Source organism: Barbus barbus, assembly GCF_936440315.1.
Source record: "Barbus barbus genome assembly, chromosome: 40".
In the NCBI taxonomy this organism is placed as follows: domain Eukaryota; kingdom Metazoa; phylum Chordata; class Actinopteri; order Cypriniformes; family Cyprinidae; genus Barbus; species Barbus barbus.
The window spans coordinates 12,609,230-12,623,149 of NC_136718.1; the positions used below are offsets into that span (position 1 = coordinate 12,609,230).

At 36.2% G+C, this 13,920-nt stretch overlaps 1 protein-coding gene across 1 annotated transcript; it reads left to right on the plus strand.

Annotated features, from left to right (window-relative positions):
- Positions 1-126: 126 nt before the first annotated feature.
- Positions 127-8,954, plus strand: LOC306859477 (tumor necrosis factor receptor superfamily member 1A-like). The gene is made up of 10 exons (XM_079400517.1): positions 127-329; positions 1,345-1,417; positions 1,574-1,681; positions 1,811-1,933; positions 2,092-2,197; positions 2,592-2,659; positions 2,767-2,925; positions 5,471-5,511; positions 5,712-5,826; positions 8,162-8,954. The coding sequence occupies exons 1-10, from the start codon at positions 300-302 to the stop codon at positions 8,464-8,466; spliced, it is 1,128 nt and encodes a 375-aa protein (XP_079256643.1). The 5' UTR covers positions 127-299; the 3' UTR covers positions 8,467-8,954.
- Positions 8,955-13,920: the final 4,966 nt, after the last annotated feature.

Genomic DNA, 13,920 nt, shown 5'->3' on the forward strand with positions numbered 1-13,920 from the left:
AGACCTTATAAACGATCTGATATCCAGCTGTATGCTGAGGTTATCAGTCTGACGTTCTTTCCTGTTTCTCATCTACACTTTCTCACATCTTGTACTTTAAAGCGTTCTGAGTTGGTTACTCACCTTCCTGTCTAAACAGATACTCTGTCAGAGTGAGGCAGAAGGTGGATGCCACAAATGCTGACATGAAGCAGAGTTGGAGTATTTCATGTTTTCATCAATTTGTAAGTCTATGAATTCAAATCATACTATTGCTCGTCATTCATGACTCTTGAGCTAAAACTGAACAACATCTCATCATGACTGTTTCAACACTGTGTTTGCATTTGGTAAGCATTTCATTTTTACTAGCGTTGTTGTTGTTGTCTTTTCTTGGACAGACTGTGCTATAATTGCTATATTTCCTTATTATAAATGTCTGTACCTCATTACACCATTACATCCTTGAATCCTTGAAATGTTTGCTTAACCTCAACGACAATTGTAACACTTGTAATTAACACGAGTAATTAAGTTTAGCTTGTGATTTAAATGATCAAGTAGTGGTAGATCATTGCTATCTGCTGTATACTTTGTGATATGTGGGCAAAATCTATAGATATTATGATATATTTAATAAATAACATATTTACTTTGGTAAATGTCTATTTTATTTATGTAATAAAATAATACATTGACAAGCTTAAATCCATAAATAATAAAGGGGTCTTTAAGCCTAGGGGTCTAAGGCCTCAATATAAAACAGCATGGATTCAAAAGGGTTAGGTACAAGGAGCTATGATTTAAAAAATGTACGAGGATTTCAAATGGACTGCAAAGGGTTATGTAGACATTATCTGAGAAAATGAGTAAAAGCTAAAAAATATTACTTTTATTACAGAGATGAAATTACTGGAAACTATGACATGAATCACAATTCATCTCAAACCTGTCTCAAACGGTTCTCAGATTTGCTAAAATACTAAAGCTATTTAGTATAAACTTAAATATTTCTCATCAAAATCTTCGAATGATCTGCGCTTTGCTATCAACATTAAATGGACAGCTATGTACTTGTAGTGTGTCAACAATTGCCTGTCTACTTTTATTGAAGGAGAAACAATAGTCCTTCCTGTATATTATTACACTTAAATATTTCTCACAAAGTATTTAACATTTATAAAGGAACATGATTTGGGGGACTTTGCCATTAAAACATTGGAAAACTCCTGATTTAATAACAACTATTCAGATTTCAGTATTTTTTTTTTAAATTGGGTATTTAAGTATTTAAATATGATGGTATTTCTTATGTTCAGAAGACAATGACATTTATTTGATTGCAGTTAATTGTCTTTATTTCAGGTAGTTATGCTATTTATAGTGTCCCAATGCCAAACTAAAAGTCCATCCATGACAGACGGACGTTGTTCAGCAGGTAAACAGACATGCCTCCCACTAACTAAAATAAAAATTACAGTAAAACCACAGTGAAAAACACCCATAAAAGATGGACCTTTGTGGAATATATTTGCTGAAAAGAAATGAACCAGAATTAAATAGTTTTATCTCATTATTTTGATATTTCCTGCAGGATATTACAAATCACAACAGGGCTGTGAGAAGTGTCGGAGCGGTTTTTATGCTGATTTACCAAATAATCTGACAAATTGTCAGAGATGTACAACATGTGATAGCGATGGTAAGTAAAATATCAAAGTACACTTATTGCAATAATCTAATTAATGCATGTGGAATTTAGGCATTTGAAATGTATATAACTGTAGCAAGGTGGACTTTTTATCTAAATATAAGACTCCTGGTTTTACAGCTAATGAAGTAGAGAATGTCACCTGTACTGCAACACAGAACAGAGTCTGCGATTGTAAACCTGGGTTTTACAAGAGTTATGGTCACTGTAAACACTGTAGCAGCTGTCAAAAATGCACAGAATGTAAGTACCATTAAAGGAAGTTCATTTATGGCCAAGGAACAAAGGTGATACTTTCTACAGTATTGTAAATAAAAAAAACTGAAAATTAAATATTCTTAATATTTTGTGGTTAGGAAACCATAAATGAATAGTATGTTTTTCTTTTATGTGTTGCTCAGGTTTGAACTGTAAAAAGAATTGTGATCAAGAAACAGCTGTTACTACAGCGAGTGTGTGTGGGCTTGGATCTTTTCCGGAAAATGGAAAATGCCAAAGCTGTGTTAAGTATGATTTTCTGCACATCTTCTGAATCTTAATGGATTTTTGGTAGATTACTCTATTTGTGGAGAATAAGGATTTTTCGTTTATTCAAGTATTTATGTAGGTTAATGGGTTGTGGTTTTCCTGTGCATAAGGTTTGGCATCCGCATCAGAATTTCCTGCATTTGTAATTATGTTCACTAGCGTCATTAACAATGAAACACTATTTCAGTTTCCAGCACACCAAAGAATATTATGAATCTTTTTGTTTTAAAACTTGTGATTATGGAAATGTTTTTACGGTAAATACATTTGTACTTATTTTATAGTTATATTTTGCATATGTTTGTCATGAAAGTGTCTAGGGTCAAAGCACATTAAGTATAAATGCTCTATTGCTTTATGTAATTTGTTGCAGGTATAATTGCAAGAATGAATCCTGTAAATCTTTTTGTTCACCTACCCAGGTGAACCAGGTATCACCAGGTATCACAACATCCTAACATGTATAATCAGAAAAATTATATATGCAAACCTTTCAAGTAAGAAAAACAGAGGTTACATTTTGTGTGATATATTGTCCCTTTTCTTAGGTTTTCTTGACCAGCTGTTGCTGGTGTTATTGGTCACTGTGACCTTATTGGGTGGTCTACTTTCTCTTCTTCTCATCTGGTTCTGCAGACGGAGATGGATTTGCTGCCAAGGCAGAATCTGGACTGTTGGCAAACATCCAGACATTCAAATTCAACCAGGTTCATATACACTCACATGTACTTGATTTAGATTAATAGACCAATTTCGTGTTGATGTCACAGTTACGTCACTCGCAGCCAGTGGCGGACTGGCCATCTGGAGCACCGGGGGTTTTCCCGGTGGGCCGCTGTACAATGTGGGCCGGCCCTTTGCGTAATATATATAAAAAATGGATTGTAGTAAATGTACATATCCTTCCATCGGCCCAGACGAATGGCCCGGGCTGCGCTGCCCACTTCATTCAAAAATTGTCAAAATGTTAGATATAGCCAATCAAAGTGTAGAAGGCGGGATTTACCGTTCACAGACGCTGAGCTGCGCGCGACTTTAATGCGAGCTGAGGTAAGATGTAAGCAGCTAAACATGACGAGACAATTCAGCAATATTTGCCAACCGTTTAGTTAAACGACAGACATTAATTTTCAGGAATGCAAACTACTACTTTTCAAATTTCTCAGGTTTTAATGCCGTTATTCGAATCGTGACAATGTAGGCTAACGTACATGATGCAATTTTCAGCAGACATGAGATAAGAGTTAATGTAAATCTGCTTTCTTCCGTCATTTCACGTGATTGACATTGTCAATCTTACTCCAGAACATTGTAAATCTGAAGACTTTTGCTTTACAGTGCTGTTCATAGGAAAGTGATTTATAGGCCTAATAAAAATATAATTTGCTTATTCACATGCATTAGCCTATTTTATATACACACTGGTGGTTAAAAGTTTGACAAAATTAAGGCTTTTTATTTATTTATTATTACAGTAAAACAGTAGCTTAAATAGTGGTTTTCTATTTAGGATGTTTTAAAATGTAATTTATTTCTGTGATCAAAGCTGAATTTTCAGCATCATTACTCCAGTCTTCAGTGTCTCTTCAGAAATCTTTCTAATACTGCCTAATTTGCTGCTTAATTATCAGTTATTATTTGTGATCAATTATTAATAATGGTTTTATTATTGATATAATGGTTCTCAGTTAAAGAACAGCATTTATTTGAAATATAAGTACTTTGTAATAAGTGTAAATATCTTTACTGTCACTTAAATCAATTTAATCAAAGTCCCTTTTTGTATTCTGTAATCTTTGATTTAATGCAACATTGTTGAAGAAAAATATTACTTTATATTTTTTAATCTTACCCAAGACTGAATGGTATCACATTTTCCACAAAAATATGAAACAGCACAACAGTTTTCAACATTCATAATAATCAGAAATGTTTCTTGAGCAGAAAATCAGCGTATTAGAATGATTTCTGAAGGATCGTGTGATACTGAAGACTGGAGAAATGATGCTGAAAATTCAGCTTTGATCACAGCAATCAATTATATTTTACTATATAGTCGCATAGAAGACGGCTGTTTTAAATTGTAACATTATATATTTCACAGTACTGTTTACTGTATTTTTCATCATCAAAATCATTTGTATACTCTTTTCCACAATTGCTCTATTCTTTAAAATGATAGATGTCAAGCTCCTGCAAAAGGACAAATACTGTATATGACCAATAGAAAGGCACCATAAAAACAGTCCACATTCTGCACTATTCAAGTCTTCTAGGCGATACCAGAGCATTGTGTCATATGGACTGATAATACTGATATTTAGCTTTAGTGATATTAAACTGTCCCTTGTAAAAATTCTTTACTATTTACCATATACACCAGACAACTTATAATGTCAAGAATATGCCACTCATTTGGTGTGTTGCGGATCGGTTTTGGTGGGCCGCTCTGTGCCAAAAAGTCCAGGGCCACTTTTTGGCCCCAGTCTGCCCCTGCTCGCAGCTGCGCGCACATTGTGGTGGCAGAAACACATGGTAACAAGCGGAGTGAAATGGGAAAAATCCACGGAATAATAGATAAAATGTATTGTTGTGCCTTTGGATGTCAGAATCAGAATGCAAATAATTTTTATAGAATACTGTCATCAAAAATGCCATTTGAAGCTAAACGCAGACGTTTAAACGGACAGACTAATGAATGACTCCTGCTTTGATCACTCTACTTTTAAAGCATAAATTTGATTGGTCTACATAATATTCACATATGCAGTTCATAGGGAACATATAAGATTTGCCCTTCAGTTACAGAAATACTATTTAAACCTATAACATTTTGCATTTAACGTTACCTATTTTGTCTCACAATTCTTTTTTGAGACTTTTTTTCTGGAAAATACAACTTTATATCTCTTATTTAGGACTTTATAACTCAATTTAACTCAACAGTGGCGAATTTGTCCATTCTGAGGGGGATAAAAATGTCAGAAGTGTGGGATATAAACTCAAAAGAGAGAATGACGAGTTGATTTTTCTTATCAGAATTGTGAGATATAATCTCTGAATTGCGAGAATAAAGTCAGAATTTTGAAATATAACCTCAAATTTAACTTTTTTATTATTTTATTCCATGGTTTTATTATTTTATTTCCATAGACCGCCACTTGAATCTGTCATTTTCTGCCACCATCACAAAAAACGTCATCACTGTTTGATATTAATATTCAAGATAAGTGAATTTTGTCTTTGTTTCAGCAGATCAACCTTGTGATGTAATCAGCATTCCTACAGCAATGGTTTGTAATTTTGTAACCTGTTTCTTTTTAACCTTTTTTTTTTACCTTTTTAACCTCCATATTTTTTAACTGATTTAACCTGTTTCTGTTGAGTACAATAAAATGACAAGGTGGAAATGATGTTGAGGATGTTTTTTTCATGTTTTTTGACATTTTAAGTGATAAGCATCACCTTGATAAGCATTTGTTTGTCTTTAAAGGAAAGAAATGGAGCCACTATCAAAAGTTTACCAGTGACCAGCTACCCACACAGCGTCCTCGGTGGAGATTTACAGAGCATCGTGGCCCCACTGATAGCAAACGGAAACCCAAAATGTAATTATATAAAACATTAAAGGGGTCATGAGGGGTCAAAGTGTTCTTGACATTTACATTCATAAGAAAAACTCTCTCATTTAAAATATAAATAATTTTTTTCTACCCTACTGAAACACCCGGATTTGAAATCGGGAGAATTGTTACGCCACAGTTTCCCCTCAATGCATCCCTTAACATGCGTCATCATCATCATATGTAATGTTGTATATTTTTGTCTTCCAATTTGCCTACTTATACTGTGCCCTAAAAGCATGTACTCCTTTTGTGAAGAAAAAGTACATATTTTTGTGTGTGTAGCAGAAGAGCCAGCTTTGGGACGTACTACTTTGTCGTAATCGCGTCTTTAATGGATTGCTCTGTAGCTTAGTTACGTGCGTTCTGGCATTGTTTATGCAACCCTGGAAATGATCTTATCACAGCTAATATCCTCCACATTTCATTTCATTTAATTTACAAGCATATTGAATGAAGAGACGTGTAGTTCTAATCGAATCCGCCTCCAATGTGCAATGGGTTGCATGCGATATTAGCCGTTAGAGTGTGCATGGATCTGGGCTGCATCTGAAATCGCATACTATCCTGAGGAGGTACTTTTTTGAATAAGTAATTACTTTGCACCCACAAAAAGAGTACATGTTTATAGTATGATAGTGTGTAGTATGAATGTAATTTGGACATACTGCTTTCATCATGTTGTCGTTGTCACATGACCTATCAGCATCAGTTGCAAGGCATCACTGCCATTCATAAATCCTCTCTTGTGGCCTCATGTTAAAGCAAAGTGTCCATCATATGCACATTTCAGAATCATGCCAGAAGTAGTAGGTCATCTGGGTAATTTTTGCCTACTCTTTTACGAGTACTGTGAATTCGGACATACTTCTTTTGTGTTTTTTGCCTACTATAAGGTATTATGCAGTTTTGAATGCAGCCCTGAGTACTATTTATGGCAGATATGGTACTGGTAGTATGTAAATTGGGACTGGAGCAGTCCAGATCAGCATGAATCTATCAGTGATTTCTGCATTTTCACCAAAACTTCCTTTATGATCAATGGCAAAATTTACACTGTTCAATGAGTCTCTTATTTACATTGTGTTTTCACTGTGTCAGTTATGATGGCAATATTGGTAAGATTGCAGGAGATCGTTGTGTGCTCAGTGGACGTGACTTAGTCCGGCTACAGTGCAGTGCTGCAACCAGAGTAGTTCTAAATAAAATGCTTTAATCAGCACTTTTCAGGATTAGTTAATCTTGGCGGCTGTTATAGTACAAATGCAGTAAAAGTTTTCGAGAGTTTGCATGCTCATTTCATAAGCAAAGATGTTTCAGTCATAGCAGTGGGCATTTAAATTGGCACGGCCCTTCCAATGGAGCGCTCAAATCAGAGAGCTAAATCCAGGGTAGAAAATGACCATTTATGTTTAAATTATGATCTAAGGAAACATTCCAAAATTTAAATAATGCATTTCACGACCCCTTTAAGACATTGCAATATTTAATAAAGTGTATGTTTATTCTCTGTTTTAGAACTGTTCAAATGTTGTGATTGCTTTTTTAAATGTTTCAAGTTTATTGTCAACTATTTGTCTTATCCTTTTGCCAATCATGTAGGCGTATGTGAAACTGATTGTGATCAGCTAGCCTTCAGGCTTACATTACAAAGTCTAAGAGCTTCTGAGAACTGTTTAATCAGATAGTAACTTCTAATAACCTGCACACTTTTAGTTGCTTGCTTGGTGTTGTAGGAGTCTCACAGCTTTATGTTGAAAGGGCATTAAAATAAGAGTAAATGAGAATAAAAAGTTGTCATGATATAGCCTTAATATTTTCTTTTATTAGGCACTCTGCTCATCCGGCACTACTTTAATTCTTCATATCACACCAGGGATTCGCTCAGTCTCGTTTTACAAAAGTGCAACTGGCTTATCAATTGTACAGTGAAAAGGTACTGGTAATTTTCTGCCACAACATTTTCAGAGTTTACGGACACTTCCCTGAACCCCTAAACACAACGCACTATAATGAAAAAGTCCAAGTACGGGGAAAACACCTTCATATTACCCATTCATTAAACCCTATTTTTACGGACTTTTATAGAATGTAGCCTAGTGACAGTGACCTCAAGAGGAATTCAGTATATTAATGTTGTTGCAGTGCTCATCTTGTTGCTAGACTGATTGATATGTACATTGTAATGAACTATTTGGCTCTGCATGATGGTTCTTTTGCGATATAACTTACAATCATCTGGCACTAATAGGCCTACTCTATGTCTGTGCTTGGGGTTTCTCGACCTTTGTATTTAAAGGCCATATCTACTTTCCCCCAGTGATGCAGGTGTTGCAGAAGGAGCCCTGGCCAGCACCAGTGCTCTACACTGTCATAAGAGCGATTCCCGTGATGCGCTGGAAGGAATTTTTGCGACTGCTTTCTGTGTCAGATGATCAGATGGAACGGATCGAACTGGAGTCAGGCCCATCCTATCTAGAAAAGCAGTATCATATGCTGCGTCTGTGGAGCCAGAGCAGTGGAGCGAATATGGAGAATATCTACTCAACTTTACACTACATGAACCTGTCAGGCTGTGCCCAGGAACTGCAAGAGAAGCTAGAAAAATTGCAAGCAAGCATGTAAAACTGACTCATCTTGACTCCATCTCCTCGTGTGTGAGCTGCAGTTGCATTTCACAATCATTTACAAGGAACTCTGAACAGAAGACGCTCTGTTTTCTGAACAGGAAACCTTCAGTCATGGTTAAAAATATTCTTCGTGAATTGTTTTATTTAAGCATAATGTAAAAGTAATGCAGATTATTATGCATATCGTAGGTGCTTTGTAATAACAATTGTAATTACAATTCTTGTTCTTGGTTATATGAATCAGCCTTGTGTCACTATACTTGTACAAATGTGAATATTTAAAGAATAATTGACCATTTCAAAGTTTGAACTTAGTTTCATTTTTAGCATCCATCAACTATGGGTTTTCAAGATAAACTTAGCTGCTTACTTGTGTATTATAAGTTCTCAGTCATATTGTACGCGTGTGAATTATTACTTACTCACTTTGTCACACCAGTATACATTTGTTACTTTTCTTAATAAAAACATAATGAATGTGTGGAATATGTCTGGCTCAGATCTTGACAGCAACATGTAGTTATAAAATGGAAAGTGTGACAGAGAAAAGTTCTGACATTAAGTTTAGTTAATGTCAGCAAACATTTGCTGTGGCCTCTGAACTATACAGAAAGAAATTCCCCTTTCATCTGGTTCCCCCAGGTTCATCTGACTTCTGCTTAAACCACAGTGAAGATCAAAAGCAGTTTCCAGGCATGTATATAACCATAACCTATTTGCTAGGCTGTGTATATTGTCAGTTCGAAGAACCATCCAGTAGCCCATACTCACTGGGAAATGTGAACCATAACTCCCACCCCCAAATATTCTTTGCTTTGCTAATCTTCCAGTCGAGAAATACCCATTCAAACAGGGAAAACTGATCTGTTGAGAAATGAAATTTAAGTTTAAATTAGTTTTTCATTTGGCTATATTTGACGTTGTGTTTTATTATCCCTTGACTGTATTTTTGTCCAGTCCTCTTTAACTTTATTCAAATTATTTAAAAGTATACATTTGAAAAACACTTTTGTGGACATTATAGGACACTTTCGGTAAACAACACGAATAAAAGCAACATTACCGAGAAAACGCTAAATAAAAAGATAACGTGTTACGTTTTTTAAAATATTCGGAAATACCGTTTCTGTAACGTAATGGTTAAGAAACTAAAACGTTTGGAAAATGTTCTTAGAACACAACATTGTTAGGTGAGTTGGTCGTTTCCATAGCAACCAGTGAACACATGCTGCGTGAAGCGAATGTTTGCCTAGAGCCAAACTTTTTGGAATGTGGATGTAACAAAGTCCCTCAACAGGTGACTGAATAAAGACCATGGCGACTTTATTAAATTTTTTTCTTACGAGACGAGTTTTGAATTAAGACCGACGCGGTGTGTAACTTAGACATAAATAATTATTAGTATTTTTACGAGAGAACAAGCAAAATCTGGCCAGACCTATAAATTCGTCGTTGTTCCTAATATTATTTCCTTAACGCCTCAAGTGTTTTCTTTTCTCGATGTTAAAGTGTTTTCTTTTATGTTTCGTCTTCCTATCGTCTTTCACTTCACACATGGGGTCGGCATATTGAGTTTCGGCATGAGCTTCTTTTTAGGGACTAAGCTTTTCTTTAACCAGACAGTCGCATCTTTTGACAGCTGTTTTGAGTCAAGAGTAGGAACATTCATCTGTGGTCCATCTAACTTGTGTTTAATATGCGGTACATCTCTGAACACAATGTTTAACTCGTTTAAGTCAGAAGTCGAGCGAAAGTGCGTGGACTGCACCCTCAAACGCACAGACAGGTGAGTAAACCAGGTGTGCACGATCTCATGTATTATTGGACGATATAATGTCGTGTTCTACATTATATCATATAGCCTACATTATGTATGAAAATTGTAATTGTTGTGGAAAATCGTGCTCTCGTCGATGGTCTGGATCTCAGTCATGCAATTAGAAAGGCTCAAAAACAGCAGAGTTTCAAATGTGAAAGAAAAGACTTTATTATAACAAGACAATAAAGTCGAGAAGCAGCTGTCCCATTGACTGATTCTGATTCTGTGAGTGTTGGTACAGAGTATATATATGTTTCTTATTGCCCATATTTGGTAGTTCCTGTTATTCTCATTGTCTATGTCTGTTTGATTTACCACATTTAATTACTTGTTCACCTTGTCTATTTTTTAATGGTGGCATTCGTCTGTATTCGTCATTTTTAAAAAGTAAAAGTTCTTCTTCTACTCTCATTGGTTGGCAGTGATCCCAGACGACATACATCACAGTTGGTTACATGTATCTGTCATATTCCTCATATTCTGGAAATCACCCAAAGTTCCCCAGGTTATCCTAAGTTTACTGTACTCCTTGACCGGTGTATACGGCCTATAAAACATCTATACTCAGTATGACCAATAGATGGCACTCTAAGACCATTTATCAGTATTCAGACATCCAGTACAGTAGGATATCACACTTTTGCATAGACTAGTACATGTTTGCATAGAACAGTGCATGAATTACATTTTTAAGCATGTTTTATCATTTTGAATAAGATAATGTTATAGTGAGTAAACAAAAATATACAATATATTCCTCTCTTTGAGACTTTACTAAGTCTCACAATCATGTTCATTAACTAGAGTGCAGTTCCATGAGTCCACCCCTCAGTTTTATACCCTCTTTCAGCCAGCGTGCGGCCTCTCATAACCTCTTATCAAATTGTTTCTTCAAGATACCGCACTCCAGAGGAAGCCAGACCCAAACATCTCTCCTCACCTTTGACTAGAGGAGAGTAAAAGAATCTATCTTCCTATCCAACCATACTTTTCGAAATTAATAATTCAATCATTAATGTGTGTGTAAGCATGTGCACAAAATGTTCAAGCCTTGCCCATGGTTGTCATGGTCATGTAGAATATATGAGTGATTAATAAACACATCTAGAAAATAGATTTAAAACACTGGTTTGTCCCACGCAGCCAGAGGAACTCTAGGCATTTCCGGTAGCCTTGAGCGCTATCTGGTGTTGTTATCCTTCGTTGCCAGAGGAGCTTCCTCTAGCCCTATCTGGTGTTGGAGTAGATGGTGGGTTTTTAAACCCCAGTTGAATCTACTCGTGTTGCTAAGCACTGAGGTGCTCGTCGATCCTTCCTTCTTCCTTTCTGACAGTATGTTCCAGTGTATACAGCAATCATTGTTATAGTAACTAATGGAATGTTAGTGTAATAGCATAAAAATAAGTATAGAAAAAATTACATATTGATCTCTGAAGGCTGGGCACACTGTTATTGCACTCCTGACTTGGGTCAGACCCTCAATCACCTTTCAGATATCAATTAATCCTTCTTTGTCATTCCCTTTTTCTGGTTGCAATGCCTCATAACATGGACAATGACCTGCTTCATACCCTTATCGTTCCCTTTTTCTTTCAGTATTCACATTATACATGATTAGTAAATAATTTCAATATAAATGATATAAGGAGTAAATATAAATGATATAAGGAGTAAATGACTTCAGGAAGGGGCATATGCCAAAGGAAAATACATAGTACCCCTATCTCTCTCCCTACACTATCCCACACCTCTAATATATCTACAAAAGTGAAAATAAAGAAGTATAAAAAATTAAAAGGCACCCCTTCCCTACCACTCCGTTGTTCTTTCAGGAAAGGTTTCACAGAATAGTCTCTTCCAGGTCAAAGTCGTCTAGTTCGTCCAGTCCAGGGCCCACAGTGTATCCGTGAGCATATCCAATGTCAACTCCGGTTGGTCTTACTGATATGCTTAGCATCTGTTTGGCTGCAGCACTGGCTAGCATGGATCTGATGAAAGGTATAACACAACAAAACAGTGCAAAAAACACAACAATAGCAATAGCTATTACAATTCCCACCTTAATCAACCACCCTTTCCAAGACCCAAAAATTGAATTTAACCAGTCTCCAATCTGCAGATCTGTTCCAGCATTCAAGGTCACTTCTTCCCTCAGATTTTTCAGTTTATCCATCGCTTGGGTGAACGATCCATCTGGCGCTGTATTATTTGGGATATAGGTACAACAGTCAGAACCAAACATTACACAAACTCCTCCTTTCTCCGCCAACAGCCAATTCAAAGCTTGTCTATTTTGCCATGTCATTTTGCTTGTTGCATCTAATTGTTCTCCAAGAGCACTTAAGGCATCATTGGTGTAATTAATGAACCTCTGCTGATTATAGTAAATGTAATTAATCCATTCAGTGTTTTTGTTGGTGGCTATCCATACAAGTAGAGACTCAAAGCCAGACTTTACCTCATTTCTTGCTTTAAATTTATCTGGTATTCCTCTAGGTTGGCCAATTGCATCTAAGTACACCTTCGGGTCTGGAGCATACGCTCTCTTTGCTCTGCTTACTTGTGATTTGGGGTTCTTTACACTATCTATGTTTCCCTCTATTATTGTTATTCCTTGCATCAATCTTACTCTGGTACAAATACCTTTCCAATCTTTTGGGAGTGTGGTTCGCAATCTTTTTCCTCCACACATCCAATAGTAATCTGCCACTGCTTCTGTTTGATCCATTAGATAATAAATAAAAGGAAAGTGAATTGTAGCTTCTGCACATTTGTCTATTAATCTCACAACTGTCATATTTGTTTTTATAGTTGCGGTAGCATACATTAGACTATGAAACTTAGCTACATGTGGATTTCGAAACATGAATACATCCATATGCCAAATTACCGCACAGTTGCCCCCAAATTCACCCACATCTTGTTTTCCGTTGGTTCTGTTGAAGCATTCATAATCTAATGTGTAGTCAATATCATAGGCTGATGGGATCTCTCTTTTATTTCGAGCAACTCTAATATTCATCTGATTACACTCTTTTCCTATTCTTATTTTGCCAAAATCTCTATAGTAGCCCTTGTTTCCTAGCATAAGTAAGCATTCTGCTGGACAATATGTGGCATTTAGAAAACGTATCCCTTTAGCTTTAGTGTCTTTACAATATTGAGCATAATGTTTACCACATTGGATGAAATCATAGGGGCTGGGCACTACTGTTAATTTTTCGAGAGGGGATGGAGAACAAAACACACAACTATCCATTCCTGCTACTTTTGCAGTGTATTCTGCCCATTTGAACCACTCATTGTCATGGGCCGCACCTAGCAGTCCTTCTTTCTTTAAATCTGATGTTTTAGCATTGTTTTCATTATCGTTAGCCCTATTTACTGACCCCTTTCTAACATGTCCGTTTGCATAAATACCTGGTTTCTGATCAGTCATTTTAAGAGAATAATTCAGCAATGGTGTTTGGATCAAGCGTGAGGAATTCATCAGGTTGATATCTGGGTTGAACACTAGTTGATGGCTGTGGTTCGAATGGTCTTGTGGATTGCCCCGCGTCTTGGGCAATCTCTGCAGCAGATATATCATCACCAAGATCACGATCAGTTTCACCCTGATTTTCATGTTCC

Excerpts from the sequence above, each read along its gene's own strand:
- LOC306859477 (XM_079400517.1), top strand. The coding sequence starts at position 300 with ATGACTGTTTCAACACTGTGTTTGCATTTG. Across the intron at positions 330-1,344 it reads CAACACTGTGTTTGCATTTG|GTAGTTATGCTATTTATAGT; the intron begins GTAAGCATTTCA and ends TCTTTATTTCAG. Across the intron at positions 1,418-1,573 it reads AGACGGACGTTGTTCAGCAG|GATATTACAAATCACAACAG; the intron begins GTAAACAGACAT and ends TATTTCCTGCAG.